The following is a 16,392-nucleotide window of genomic DNA, read 5'->3' as shown; positions in this document are numbered from 1 at the left end:
ACATAATAACTAAACCAAAAACTCTTTAAGGATTTAGGCCTGTATAAAGAACTCTGGAAAACAGAAAATACAGAGAAGACACCACTCCTGTTCAATAGGAGAGAAGGCATGTTTAAAAACAATAATAATACAGAGAATTTAATGCAGTGAGAATTCAAAGAGGTGAGCACTTCCAGCTAGCAAGGGATCAAACAACACACTATGGGAAAGACAATACCTGATGGGACCTTACAGAATGAGGGGTGTCAGGGGCAGAGATAGTAGAGGAGGAGATGGGGAGACTCCAAGAGGGAGACAGGAAGGCACAGACAGGTGCGCCAAACACTGAACTAGGAGCTGAGATTAGAGAAAGACGTTGAGGTCAACTATGAAGATGCCTTGAAAGGCTCTATGTTTTCAATTTTGAACATTTCATTTTTCTTAGTTTGAGAGATAACACATTTTAGGTTCTTCAGTAAAGTTTTCCCTAGTGAAAACAGTAACATTTCCTAGGCAGAAATCTTCCATTCAAAGTCAGTTTTCTAAACATGATCATAATGAAAATACATCCAACAAAGCCTAAGTATTTTAAGAGACGTATTTTTAAAGAGATGAATTTTATTCAAACATTCACTTTCTTTAGAGACCCAAATGACCAATCACAGAGAAATGTCTACCTTTCCCTATAGGAAATCAAAACAAACCTCATTTCTTTAAACTCCTACTGGAAGTACCAGTTTATCTCTTTTACAACTTTCCCGTATTTGTCAGTGCAATTTTACTTCCAACAATCTCACTTTGACTCTGACATTATTCAGCAGCAATAAAATCAATCTGTTTTTAAGTTAACTAGGTCATAGTAGGGATGTACCTGAGGAATCAGAGGCGATATAAGTCAGCATTTGTACTGTTTTTTTTGTCTCTTTTCTTTGTACTGAATCAGTGTTGTAATTACATAGTTAACATCTGATTACAACTGTTTTGCTCCACAGTGTATTACCAACTGCTGTTCCCTCACAGAATGATGGGACAGCTGCCATGGGAGAGCAGGGCATTAGACAGTAAGAATTTCTATGTTTAGCTGGCTAGCAGTCTGAAAGATTTAGTGAAATAACTATTTAAGAATTCAATCTAGTAAGGATTCCTTTCCTTCTTTTTTTTAGAGGCAGAGCTAAAATCAGTGACTTCTCTCTTTATATTATTTTTACACACTACTTATTTAGAAATTATTTTATTTTCATGCAAAATACATGGATAGTTTAAAAAGAAGCTACAAGAGATAAACACAGCAATTTCTAAGCCTTCTATACTGCTTTCAGAGACAACAAATTTAAACTCTTACCCATTTCTTCTAACATTTACTTTGTGTATTGCTAAATAGTATGCTTATATTGCTCTTATTAATTTGTGAAGACACTGCAGATTTGCTCTTGTGGCAAAGGAAGTAGCTTTCTTGTATCATTCTACCCCACTCCCATTCCCCTTCCCCACAATAAAGTTCCAAAAAAACTTTTGGTTAAATATACAAATATTCAATCCTGAACCAGATATGTACTATGATTGTATGTTTTCTTGAACAGTGCTTTTAATAAAGCTGATTATTGACCTGTTCCTTCATTTGTTTAATCTTAAGTACGTACCACTGATATTTCCAGGGTCTAAGAGTTTTGTCAAATTCCAGTCAATACTATTTTCCAGATGCTACAAATAAACAATCTACTAACTCATTTCTTTCCCTGGACCCTTCGCCCTTCATTCTTCTACAATCTACACTGGTTGCTGTGTTAAGTCTCCTAGAGCTCCCAAGTCCTTAGATGCCCCTTCTCTTTTCCCTTGCTGGATCCCATTTCCTAGATCTCATCCTCTATTAGTTTCCTAAAGAAGGGTAAAAGGAAGGTGAATTTTCAGTCCTTGCATACATGAAAATATCTTGTCTTTTGTTCATCGGCTGACAGATTCCAGAATAAACAACTTTTTCTCTCTTAATTTTGGGGGCACTGCTTCACTGCCTTCCAGAATCCAGAAGTGCTTTGAGAAACCTAACAGTCTCACTTCCAGTCCTTTGTATATGTCCTTTCTTTTCTCTGTGGGAGCTTTTAGAATCTTCTTTTTTAACCATGATATACCAGAATTTCACGTGTGGGTCTTTTTTTTTTTTTTTTTTTTTTTTTTTTTACCATTCTGGGCTTATATTATCTCCATGTGAAATCCAGACAGCCTCTAAGGTGGCCACCGTGGTTCCCAACTCTCAGTATTCACCCCTGCAGAATCCTCTCCCTTTGAGTGTGAGTATTGTTATCTGTGACTTGCCACTAATAGAATGTGGCAAAGGTGACAGGATGTAGGTGATGACACAGTGTAAGAATGTAATGCCCTTCCATCAAGAAGACCCTCTCTGTCTTCTTGTCTCTGAAGTGGGCTGCCATGAATGTGAGCCACCTATGAAAAAGTGGCAAGCACATGAAGGCAGCCTCTAGTCAACAACCAGCAAGAAGAGCCCAAGAGCCCACAAGGAACTAAACCCTGCCAATAATCACACGAGCTAGGAAGCAGGTCCTTCCCCAGCTGAGCCTCACATGAAACCCACGCCCTGACAAAAACACTTTAAATACAGTCTTGCAAAGGACCCAAATTAAGCCATGCCTGGACTCCTGGCTCATAGAAACCGAGACAGTAAACGTGTAGTAAGCCCCTTAGCTTGTGTTAATTTGTTATACAGCAAAAGATAACAAATGTACCAAACTAGTATCTCAATTTATACAATTCATTCATTAAAACAAAACAAAACACAAAACTTACTGTGCATCATCTACTGAGTGTAAGGTAATACTACTATTCTAAGCACTGCTGATGCAGTATAGAATGAGACAGAGGAAGTTCCTGCTTACATCAGTCAATAAATAAAAGAAAAAGCTAATTCGGCATCAAGTAGTGATGGGGGTATTTGAGCAAGGGCTGAATGAAGTAAGAAAATGTTGGGGCGCCTGGGTGGCGCAGTCGGTTGAGAATCCGATTTCGGCCAGGTCACGATCTCGCGGTTCGTGAGTTCGAGCCCCGCGTCAGGCTCTGGGCTGATGGCTCAGAGCCTGGAGCCTGTTTCCGATTCTGTGTCTCCCTCTCTCTCTGCCCCTCCCCCGTTCATGCTCTGTCTCTCTCTGTCCCAAAAATAAATAAACGTTGAAAAAAAAAAATTTAAAAAAAAAAAAAAAAAAAAAAAAAGAAAATGTGCCATGAAAAGATGGTAGGGGAGAAGAAGTAGAAGAAATAGGAAAAAAAAAAAAAAAAAAAAGTCTAGCTGCAGGGGTAGGGCAAGTCCATGGAAGAGAGGAAGTCTGAAGAGAGGTTATGCAGAAATCTGTTCTAAGTGTGATAAAAGTCTCTTAAGTGTTTTGAGCAGGCACTGACATGATTTGGCATCCTCTAAAGATCACTCTGGCTGCTGTGCAGAAAACAGAATGGGTTGGAGGGAAAGAAAAGAGGCAGAGAGACCTATCAGGCACTACTTAAGATGAAAGACGAATGTGGTCTATACTAGAAGAGTGGTATGAGAGATGGTAAGAAGGGACATTATCAAGATATATTCTGAAGGCAGGCAAAGAGCATTTGCTCATGGCTCAAATTCAGGACTTCGGAGAGGTAAGTAAAAGAAGACGTCAGTAGTGATTACATGAATGCTTGGTGCCATTTGCTTCAGTAGGGAAAAATGGAGGAAGAAAGCACTTGGTGAGGGAAAAAATCAAAAGTCCTACTGAGATATAGTAAATAGGATATGTTTATGAGAGGGATCAAGTGGAGGTGTCAAGTGGGCAACTGGATACAAAAGTCTAGAACTCAAAGGAGAAGTTCACTCTGGAGTTCAAAATGTAAGCACGAGCTTTCAGACAGCTTTATGACAAGTGAGAGCTAACAGAGCCCATAGAGGAAAAATATGGATGTAGAAAATGTCTAGGAACTGAGTCATGTGAAAACAGGAAAATGAGCCAATGAAGAGACTAAACAAAATCAGCCAGTGAGGTAGGAGAATGAGAAAAGGGTAGGGTTCCAGAAGCCAAGAAAGAAACAGTTGTGAGCGGGAAGGAAGGAGATCAACCATCAAATGATGTTGAGAAGGAAAGGAAGAGGAGGACTGGGAATGAGCCCTCTATCCAGAAGAAGGCATCACAAGCGATCTTCACAAGTCAAATGGTAGGGAAGAGAGACCAACTAGGGAGGGGTGTCCAGAAAGAAGGGGAGGGCTAAAGTCCTGTGGAGGTAATAAAAATAGAGACTCCTATAAGAGGACTAGGGGAAAGAGTGCAGGAGACTGGGGGTGAGGCGATGTAAATGAGGTCAAGACCAGCATTCTTTCTGAACTTTTATTTTAGGATGGGCAGTATCAGGACATGCTTGTGTGCTGACAGAAATAGTCTAGTAGGGAGGGGAAATATAATGCTGGGGAGAGGGGGGTACCTGGAGGAACAAAGTTCTTGAATACACAAAAAGGAGTGGAATGCAGTACACACACGGAGCTCAGGTTTTAGATAAAATAGAAACATGTCACCCACAGGAAAGGCAGAGCACATATACAACTACCTCTGCCTGATTCACACACACATGACTGACTGCTTAAGGTGGACATGAATTAGAATTAGCCACTTGGGAGCTATATTATCTATATATAAAAAGCTAAATTCAAAAGCCACTATTCCTTCCGAGATTCAAATCTTTAAGAAGGAAACACAAGGCTAATATAGTCTTTTAACTACTAAATCACTGAAATGTAAATCAGCAAGAGACACGTTTGTTTAATTCTTCTTAGAGTAAAACCTACCTGGACTCTCCACTCTTTTATAGTGGTATGGGTTGATACAAACTTCCTTTTGCTTAGATCCAAAAGGAAATTCACAAATATCCAACGGCTTTAGCTCGTGATGACTCTGCAAATCAGGCCAGCGCCAAACACGACAATATATAACATGGGGTAAGCCTTTTCTGTGAGAAACCTGCAGGCGTCCATCTAAAGATCTGGGAATAGTGACACATTTGCTTGGCTGTCCTGGACTGCTCAAGGCTTTCTCCAGTTCTTCCATGGCACCCTTTTTCTTTTTTAGCTTTTTCACCAAAGCATCGACTGCCTTTTCTGCCCATTTCTCCTCTTCATCACCTTGCTTCCAGCCCAACAATCGCTTTACTGCTGGACTAGTAAAGGAGAACAAGCTGGCCATTGACGTCATTTGATATAAATCTTCAGAGACCTTCCTGCAACTCAAAGTCAGTGGCTACTCAAAGAACAGCTCACAGATGAAAAGTCATATACAGGTTCTAAGCAGAAGTTCCCATTAAAAAGGGAGGAGTGACATTTATCTTCATAAGTGCCATAAGATTCTTTCATTGGTTCAAGTCCTGAAAGAGAGAGAGGAAAAAGGGTAAGATCCCTAACTTAAATGAACACAATTAACACACATCTAAATCGATATAAGCGAAAGGTATATTGTTTTTAAATGAGAACAGAAAACCATTACAAAGCAAACAAACAAACAAACAAACAAACAAAAACCTAAGTCTAGAGAAAGAAATTTTCTCTAAAGTCCTGTGACCACTCACTTCCTTTCTTCATACGTGAACAAATAATTCACTGGCAATGCCAAACGATAACCAAAAGCAAAAACAGACTGCTTGCTCTACTTCCTATGTATTATCCAAAAAATAGCCTCTAAACGTTTCCTTTCCTCAGGCCAGTAAGCCCCCAAATGCCCTTCAAAACTTTTGATTCTGAAGTACTTCTCTTCACTGAAAGTCATGTCACGTTATGTCAATTTTGAACATGACATGTCCTAATCTGAACAAAAGTCTTCACATAAATCTAGCTTTTCCCTAAGGTCATTATTGTCCATAAAATGTCTCACAGACTTTTAAGGTTTGGGCAAAAGCCATAGTACTACTTAAGTCCCATTATTAGAAACAAATTTTATCAAATTCTAGCTTAGTTTTTTTCTTAAGAGATAACAAGTCCTCAAACAAATCATAACACACATAATTGCCAGAAAAGTGGGAAGTATCTATTTTTAAAGCTAAGAATGCTGAGCAGATTTAAAGGGAATAAATGCAAAGTTTAACCCAGAAAAGGGCAGTTTATAATTTTATAATGCCCATTGCCTTCTGTGATTATTTTCAGCATATTAAGTTAAAGAACCTGCGCTAGGCAGACCACCCCTCTGCACCCTTAAGAAGCTCTTGGCAATGATGACAAGAGGAAGTGATGTGCAGTGATAAGAAGAATGGGTATAATTCCCTGTGGTCAATACACAGCCAAGTGCAGACAATGAGTAGCTGGTGAAACAGCACGAGTAATGTTTGGAAAAAGGAAAAAGGATGTCAGTAACCAAAGATGCTTCCTTTCTTGTGCCCAACATTGCAAATAATGCCGCAGCTCTGCCTTTGACAAATTCTAGTCAACCCTACTGTCGAGACCATCCTGGATCGTGATACATCTTCCCAGAAAAGAATATGTGCGTTCAGTTAAAACCCAGGTAAATATAAATTAAAACGGAGTTAAATTCAACAAATAATTACTGACTGCTTGTTACGTGCCATGTACGGTGAACTGCCATGATGGTGCTTAAAGAAGTCACTTCAAGTATGGCTTCATCTTAAGAGCCAACATGTACTTACTGAGAACCTACTAAGTGCCAAGCATTGTTCTGGATGCTGATCAACCAGCAGTGGCTATCCAGACTCCTATGAACCAAGGTTAGGACCTGGAACCATGCGGGGAAAGGTGTACAGAAGTAGAGGGAAACTCCTGTGTGGATGAACTTCCCCAGCCCAACACAGGATCATTTTAGCCAGGTTAGCAAAACTGGCTATATTAAACTAAAGAAATAAAACGAGAGACTGAAAGTGTATTTGTCGGTAACAGTTCACAGACTATAAAGTGTTATGTGCTAAACATAAAGAAGGGCTGAGCTCAGGTGTAGCTACCTCAAGGAAATAGGATAAAAGCCATTTGGGCCAGAGAGTAAACGTAAGAAAGTAAACCAAAATATGGTTTGCTTGTCAAGACAAGAGAAATTTCAAAGGCATAGGGGACACAAACAACAAACAAAAATACGTGGGCAGACAAGAATAGAGCATTTCCTAAAATAGAGTAGACAGGTCTGGCTGGATTGAGATCTTTATTGAGTAACAGTGGAACATAATGATGAAGGCTAGACAGGGTAGTGCATGCGTGTAGAAGACAGAATAGATGAGCAATGGAGAGGTTAAGCTGAGAAGGGGAAGACAAATGGAGAGAAACTTAAAGACCAGATACCAGATTAGTAGTGAACCACCAGAAAATGCCTAATAAATTTTAACTACTCATCTAATAGCACTATCATCATCATCATCATCAAGTACTAACCATATTGCATATTTTAAAAAAGAAAAGTTATTTATGCATGTAAACACAGAACAAAGTCTACAAGGCCACATAATTAATCACTGCATGGAATGAAGGAAAGGAAATAGAAAGGGGTCCAGTGTGATTTATTTTATATACTTCTGCATTGTTTTAACCTTTTAACAAAGGGAATCTATTGACGCATTACTTGCATGATATTAAAATAAAAACAGTAAACTAAAATTATGGTGAACAGAACTGAGTTACGAGTGCTGGCACTACAAGGAGGTAAAACTAATGCATGCTGTGCTACAAGTCAGGAAAGGACGGTGGTTTCCCTTTCAAAGGAAGGATATTAATTAGAAGGGAATCAGAGTTTCTGCCATCCTGGTGAAGTTTTACTTCTCACTATGGGTGATTATATGGGAGAGCTCAGTTTGTGAAAATACAGCTGGTGAGATACTTAAGATGTGTACTGTGCACTCTTCTGTATGATTTAAAAATATTTTCTGAACAGACAAAAAGGATTGAGTGCTTAGTTTCCTTCCCATTTTTCTTCCCATCATCAATCAATTTCCCTTCTCAGAGATCATCCTTTTATTTTGTCCTTCATGGCCTTCCAGAGAAAATTAACACAAACACACACACACACACACACACACACACACACACACACACACCTTCATTGACATGAACTGTGGTATTCTAAAAAGAAAAAAGGTACAGAAAAACATATGAACGATATATCCTCCAGATCTTCCCAGAGCAATACAGAAAGAGCTCCCACATTCTTTCTTTTGTCAGTAACAGTTCACAGACTATAAAGTGTCTACAGAATTCTACACAGAATTCTAATATAAAAGTAACCTTCAAAGTATGTCAAACTCTGTCATACCTCTGCTCAAAAATTATTCTGTGGCTTCCCATCACACTTGGTATCCAAATTCCTTAACATCTCTTTAAAAGGCCTACATGAGCTAGCTTTTGGCTTCTCCTCCAAATTCATTTCTTTTTTTTTGTTGTTGTTGTTATTTTTAATTTTTTTTATTTTACACCCAAATTAGTTAGCATATACTGTAACAATGATTTCAGGAGTCGATTCCTTAGTAACCTTTACCTATTTAGCCCATCCCCCCTCCCACAACCCCGCCAGTTGCAGATTCATTTCTTACCATTGTTCTAGCTAACTTAATCACCCTTGACTTCTTTCCATTTCTCAAGTGTTCCAAGATCATTTCTACCTCAGGGCCTTTGCACTTGATATTTTCTCCCCTGGAATTCTCTCTGATCTTATTTAACACGCTTACTCTTTCAATTAATTCAGCTACTCAAATGTCATCTCGTGAAAAAGGACTTCCCTGGCCACTTTATCTAAAATAGTATACATCACACTCCCACATCATTCCCTAGTCCCTGATTCTGCTAAATTTTCATGGTATTTATTATAACCTGACCAAGATATCAATTTTATTACTTTTTAGATATTTTCCCCACTGAAATGTTACTAGGCAGGTAGCTTTATCTTCCTTATCCACCATCATAGTCCCCTGGACCTAGAACAGTACCTGTTTATTCAGTGAGTGAGCAAGCAAGTAGTGAGTGAGTGAACTAAAGAAAAGCAACTTGGAAAAAAATACATTCCTTTATAAGAGCAACTATATAAAAGTTAAAACATGGTATTTATGGATATGCACACATATGATAAGAGAATATAAGTATGAATAAAAATGATACATAACCAATCTCAGGACACTGAGTACTGGGTACCACCGGTGAAAGAAGGATGAAGAATGGAAAAGCTTCAGCTGTGTTCTTTTAAAATCAGATTTAAAAAAACCTGGCAAGTAACCAGATATGTTATTTTCTCTCCTGTTTTCTATGTTTAAATATGTCATAACTCAAAACATGATTTTTTTTTTTTTCAACGTTTATTTTTGGGACAGAGAGAGACAGAGCATGAACGGGGGAGGGGCAGAGAGAGAGGGAGACACAGAATCGGAAACAGGCTCCAGGCTCTGAGCCATCAGCCCAGAGCCTGACGCGGGGCTCGAACTCACGGACCGCGAGATCGTGACCTGGCTGAAGCCGGACGCTCAACCGACTGCGCCACCCAGGCGCCCCTATTTTTAATTTTTAAAAAGTAGTATGATGAAAACAGAAAATGACCAGATTCAATCCTTTATAAGACAGAAGACCATGAGCAAGTATCATTCTTTCCAAGTCTACTAACTTATCTGTACAAAAAGGTAGATGGTTCCTAAGTCACTGAAATGTTTAAGTAAAAAAATATGTGTGCACATATGTGTACACAACAGCACACATACAATAAATGCTTTATAAACTCCAAAGTGCTATTTAAACATGAATTATGGTCATTAGTATTCAAAGGAAGAGTCAAGACTTAAAAAAACCTAATGTACCCACCACTGTACCACTATACACACTTTCTGATCCAGCACAAATTCCTGTACTTTTGCCCATCAGTGTCCAAGAGAAATCTCTGTCATCCTTAGTGATAAGCTCAAGTCCGCCCCCCTTTGTGAAGAATTCCTTCACCACCCTATTCTAAAAAGGCTATGGTCATTGATTATTTATCATAAAAACTAATTAATAAGACAGTGACAAGGGGGCTCCTGGGTGGCTGAGTCGGGTGAGCGTGTTGATCTCAAGTTTCTTGAGTTTGAGCCCCGTGTCAGGCTCTGAGCTGAAGGTGAGGACCCTGCCTACTTGGGATTCTCTCTCTCCCTCTCTATCTGCCTCTCTCCAACTTGCACCCACCCTCTCAAGATCAGTAAGTTAAAAAAAAAAAAAAAGTGACAAGAACTATCTTAACTTCCCAAATGGAGTACAAAATCCTTCCAGGAGGAAGTCTTCAGGACCTGGCACCATTCTGTGCATCGTATCACATACTAAGGGAGTATTTAATGAATGATCATTGATTTTTCTATCAACTATACCTTGAAATCAAAGATAACTTCAAATTTTGAACCAAGTGACTAAGATAATGATAACCCCATTAGCAGAATCAAGGACACTCAGAAGGTAGTTTAGTCAGTAGAGAAGAACGCGAACTCTATCAGAAAAAAGTCGTAACTGGACATATAGGTTGAGCAAGGAAAAGATGAGAAAGAGATTTAAGATTTTCTACAAAGAACTGAAACAGTAATATAAAATAGGTTTTCGACAGAGTGAAAAGAGCAACACATTAACACGGGCATATTAGGGAACATTCACTGGTAGGGAAGAGGAAAAAGTTACCGATGAAGTATTGTTAAAAGGAGGAGATTAAAATTACATACAACAGTACTGCAGAATATCAAACACAAGGCAAAGTTTAAAGAGAATGTGAACAAAGAAAAGGCCAATGATTGGTGAACGAGGATATCATTAGTTCAACTTCAAGAGACTGATTTCAGGAAAAAAAAAAAAAGGGTGTCAGATTCCAAAAACTTAAGACTCAGTGTTTTCTTAAAACGAGAAATGGGAAAGGAGTAGGGACAAATCATGTATTCAACTCTAAAAATGGAATGACTAAAAATTTCAGAAACCTTTCGTGCTATTCTTTCTAAAAATATTTTGTAACTTTGCAACCTGCAGAAGTGATATGTGCAACTAATTCAAGTACTCATTATCTAAGTCTCACCTTACAAAGTCATCATAAGAATTTACTGGTGTTTAAACAAAAGAACTGATCAGGCATTTCACATGATACCACAATGGCCATTAGATGGTAAAATGGACTCAACATTGTTATCAGAAACAAATTTTTTTTAAAGAAAACAGTGAAATATCACTCCACATTACACATAAATCCCGATGACCCAGCAATTCCATCCCTAGGTATATATAACTAACAGAAACAAGTGCTAGCGCCACCAAAAGGCAAATACATGTTCACAACAACTTTATCTGTAATAGTCCCAAATTGGAAATAACCCAAATATCCATCAACAGTGGACTGGGTCAATAAACCATAGTAACAAATTCATAAAACAGAATACTTTACAGCAACGACAAAGAGCTAACACATGAAAAACATGGATAAGTCACTCAGATAAAATATTGAAGAAGTCAGATACAAGAGATTACACATTTTATCATTCCTTCTCAGAAAAAGGCAAAACTAACCTACGTCACCAGAGGCAAGAAGGGTTAACTAAGTGGGGACAAGACAGTCTTCTGGGGAGACAGAAATATTCTACATCTTGATGTGGGTGATGATGACACAGATGTACACATATGTAAATGTTCAGTAAGTTACATACCTGAGATTTATAAAATAATCTTTAAAAAAATTTGTTTGTGAACTGATCACTTACAAAATTAGTTCCCATTCACTAACATTTCCCTCACCATAATGGCTTACAAGCCACCAGTGAAAGTACAAAGTTTGCAAAATACTCTAAAATTTTACAAAGTTTATTAAAATGACGGCCAACAATGTAGGGTCGGGGATTTAATTTTACCCTACCATTCCCCACCCCCAAGCAAGTAAGTCAGTCTGTTAACTCTTTCACGGATGCTGACGAAGGACATGGGACTCCAGATTCAGAGACAAATGACTTTAACACTCATGGACAGACAGCAAGCAGCGTAAGCATCGTATCTGCAGTTCCCTTCGCCTCCAAGAGACCCGCAGGAGTGATGTGATATTGCCAAGATGGATGGTACTTCTGCAGTGGGTTTACACTGATAGGGAACAATGAGCTGAAAGAATTCACCATGTTTACACTTACAGTAAGCAAGCCTATCTTAGTGGAGAGAGAACAGCTTCACTGACAAAGGATTAAGAGTGATCCTTAGTAAAATCAGTATGTATTTTTTATGGATATTTTCACAAAAAACACAAAAAAGCTCTTCATGTTAGTAGCACGCATGACAAACATAAGGGATGCCCTATCATGCTAAATTATCTTGTGAGAAAAATTAGGCCTATCCATCAAACTTGATCCATTCTTTGTTCATCATAAGAATACATGTTTACAACTGTAACTTAATGTTTTTCCCAAGTTTTAATTTTTGAAGATGAAGTCCCAATCAGACCTTTTATTCACGATTTAGTATAAAATACAGATCGAATTTTAAATGGTTTCATTTTAAATGGGTTTCTTTAGAGCCAATTATCGTTAGTTCAGGAAGACCTAAATGTAGCATGAGCTTTTCTTAATGACTTAGTTATCCTTACGAAGCTCTCCGTTGCTGTGCTGTGCTGGAAATTCTCTGTACAAAGCATGGAACATGGGCTGCAATGTTAATGACTGAAGAGACAACAGGGCATGAATGATCTTAAGAAGTTACCTACAGAGGTAGACTTTTGCGGGACATTCGGCTTTCTTAAAAAGAATATAGCTATTTCAAGGAATCCAACAGCTTCCTTTCTACAAAATCAATTGCTAAAGCAAAAACATTAATATTCCTTTGATGATGATGATGATGATGATGATAATAAAAAACCATTAACATTTATCGAACACTATGTTAACACTGTAAAGGACCTTACTCTGAGAGACAAAAAAATCATTAAAATCTCGCAACAGCCATATCCGGTAAATTCCACTATTCTCGTTTTACAGATGAGAGAACAAGGAGAGAGAAATTAAAAGTAACTTGCTTATTTATATAGATTAGAAATAGAGCCAAGAATTGAAACTTGGAAGGCTGGCTCCAGAACTCACACTCCTAAACACTGTACACACGGTACCCTAAAAAGAAAAGTCTCCCACCAAAGAATATTCTTTCCTTAAAGACCTTCTCTACTGTTCTCCCTATCTCTGACTTCTCCAAAATACTCAAAGTGTTGTTATCACAACATTATATAGTTTCAGAGACCAAGGATAATCCTGTTCAATATGCTCACTTTCAAAGTGATTCTTTATACCACTTAACATACTTCATTAACCTCTTTATCTACTTCAACCCATTCTTCTCTCAATTGAACAAAATGACTCAATATGTATGAAAGACTAGTGTTTATTACTATTATACTAAAATTATAAAAATAAAATTTATATTTTATTAAAATTTAATTAAAAATTTATATTCATTATGGTAGCCTTACTCCAAAGCCTTTTTATTTCATTAGGACATTTTTGCCACACTAATCACTAGAACACACAATTTTAACAGCCTAAATCTCACTCATTCACTTCATTAATATTTAACATTTAGGTTTCTAAATGAAATTGTTTTACTGGGATCAAAATTGCTGTACTGTACCCGTATGATAAATTTTCTCCTGTAAACTATTCTGTAAAATCTATCAGATTCGAGACAATACCTTGATCCACACAAATAAAACTATCACAGTGCTTTGGATACAGCAATAGATTTATTTTACTATCTAAAGTCCTTGGTCATGAAAAGAATTTCTCACTACATACACAAAAAACAAAATAAGATATTATACTTTTTTCTAGTACGCATATATTAGCATCTGTAATATGAACCCCAAGTAAACATTCAATCCTTTGAAAATCAGGGTATGACTAGGTTTTCTAGTAATCAAAATGTAGAATTTTGAATCTGTTCATGAAAAGTTGGTTCAATATTTCACACCTCTTTTGCTTTTCACTAAGTGAAATGAATTCACAAACACTGAGAACACCAATTTTCAGCTCAGTCAGCTGTGTGAATAACCATCCATAATAACCTTCCTATAGTATCTCTAAACTTACCCTAGTAATAGAGGAAAGTCCCCAAAGCTATACTGAATAACTTCAGTCTTCAGAGGTTACATATTGCTGGGCAATTAATCTGGTTCTCTGTGCTCCCATTCTACAATGCCTTCAGAGTCTACTGAGGCACAAACAGACATAACCAGTGCTAATCTTAATCTCAGACTCACAGTCTTATTTATACAACACACATTCACTGAGAGCACCTAAAAAGGGCAAACCACTAAGCAAGAAACTAAAAGGCTAAAAAAGATAAATCAAGTCCAGACTAAAACTTTAAAGAATTACAAATTGATAAGCTATGAAAATATGCCCATACCTCTCTGCAATACACAATGGAGAATGGCAGATGCCCTAAGGGTGTAGAAGGTGCTACAATAAATTAAGGGGATGGCCCTTTGGGGGCGGGGGAAGGGAGACAAGAACCACCAAGTAGCTTTATCAGAGGCATAAAAATAATTGTGAGTAAAGACACAAAATCTGAGTTTTCATCCACCAGGATGAGAAAATAATTCAGTCTGCTAGAACTGAGGTGGTAGAACTAAAGAACTGGCTAGAAATATACAATAATATAAGGCTAATCTACACACGGATAACGATATATGCATTTTAACACATAAAAACACCAGATCTAAAAAGTCTAATAAACTTGGGTTCAAATTCTGGATTTAACATTTATACCTAAACCTCTATTTTTTCCTATTTTGTATAATAAATATCAGTTCTGAGAATTAAATGAGATACCCACTTAACTCAGTGCCTGGCATGGCACATTCTCAGTAAAGGAGAAGTGCAGTTACTACTGTTGCAATAATCATGAACATTTCTGAGATCAGGCTGAGGATTTTAAATATATAGCTGAGCTACTTTATTTCAATGAATATACAAAGCCATCTACTTAAGATGTACCATTATTTTATTAACCTTGAAGGAAGAACAGGTTGCAAATTAAACTATCACACAGTGCTTTCTTATCACTTAAAATTTTTTTTCACAGTATCAATCTCTGCCCTCAGACTGCAGGTCTGAAGAGTGTTCCCGTATTACCCCAGTATTGTCATTCAAGCCATGGACATACCTCCTGCAAGTTCTGATACTTGCCTGATCTTCCCAAAGGGTGTAAATGAAAGAAATGACAGCAACATAAACAGAAAGGCAGAGTTTCTGCACCTGCAAGGACAACTGCAACACAAATGTCACCTAGCTAAAACCAATACTCAAATGCCATTGATTATAAGACACCTCCCAATTTCGGAGATGTTACAAGGTGAAAAAAATGTAAGTACACCTTATAAGAAATGAGGAAATAATGCAGCTTTTTCTTTTTTCCTCCCTCAAAGTCCCTTCTCCTGCTACCCACCCCCCCCCATCACTTCCCACCAGTATCTGCTGTTCTCCTTTCTTTTGTTCTCATCCCTTTGACTCTTCTTTCCTGCCTACTCTTTATTCATTCCTCATAGCGTCTCTCTCCCACATTCCTCCTTGCTTACCTCTGTGCTCTCCTCTAAGTAAAAAGGAAAATGCATTTCACAGCCCAGATATAGGAGACAGTGTTCTACACGAAAACCTGGCTTCTAAGCAGATTCTATTTGTGCCCCTGCCATCTTCATCCTGGGCCAGTGATCACATTAAAGCTATCCTAATGTACACCAGTGGGAATAATACATATTTGCTACTATTTTTTAAAGGTGATATAATTAATTTCTAGGAAAACAAGGAGACTTCAAGGAACTGAAATCATGGAATTATTTTCTTTTGCAATAAACATTCATAAGAAGCTATTTCAAATTTGTAACATTTAATGTCTAACATCTTTTACATTTTAACATTTATAAATATCAAAGCCTTATTTCAATAGCCTAATCAGGGAGAGAAGACAAATTCTGTTTTCTCTTTTTTGCTCTGAGGTTGTACTATACCAAACTTTTACAATTTTAAGTGTCAAAATGAGCCTTTTCCTTAGAAGTCAAGTCTTATGACAGTAATGCATAGTGGGCTAACCAAGTAAAACAAACCAAAAAATACAAATTAAACTGAACAGTACCCAAAATATTCCTTTCAGGGATTTTCTATTTCTAGCTTTAAAGCCAGAGAATGTCCCCAAATCTAAAATCCTGTTAGGTGGGGCACCTGGGTGGCGCAGTCGGTTAAGCGTCCGACTTCAGCCAGGTCACGATCTCGCGGTCCGTGGGTTCGAGCCCCGCGTCAGGCTCTGGGCTGATGTCAGAGCCTGGAGCCTGTTTCCGATTCTGTGTCTCCCTCTCTTTCTGCCCCTCCCCCGTTCATGCTCTGTCTCTCTCTGTCCCAAAAATAAATAAACGTTGAAAAAAAAAAAAATTTAAAATCCTGTTAGGAAATACCTGTGACAACCTGTGTAAG

The 16,392-nt window shown here is 37.8% G+C and overlaps 1 protein-coding gene across 2 annotated transcripts in view; it reads right to left on the bottom strand.

Annotated features, from left to right (window-relative positions):
- SMAD5 (SMAD family member 5) overlaps window positions 1–16,392 on the bottom strand; it is a 51,066-nt gene that overhangs the window by 24,479 nt on the left and 10,195 nt on the right. For both annotated transcript variants that reach the window (XM_045489757.1, XM_045489768.1), the window contains exon 2: window positions 4,790–5,361. In XM_045489757.1, the coding sequence (XP_045345713.1) occupies window positions 4,790–5,192 (403 nt within the window). In that variant the 5' untranslated portion in view covers window positions 5,193–5,361. The remainder of the gene's footprint in view (window positions 1–4,789; window positions 5,362–16,392) is intronic.

The sequence above is a fragment of the Leopardus geoffroyi genome, chromosome A1, assembly GCF_018350155.1.
Source record: "Leopardus geoffroyi isolate Oge1 chromosome A1, O.geoffroyi_Oge1_pat1.0, whole genome shotgun sequence".
Taxonomy (NCBI): Eukaryota; Metazoa; Chordata; class Mammalia; order Carnivora; family Felidae; genus Leopardus; species Leopardus geoffroyi.
This window is presented reverse-complemented; position numbering and strand designations above follow the sequence as displayed.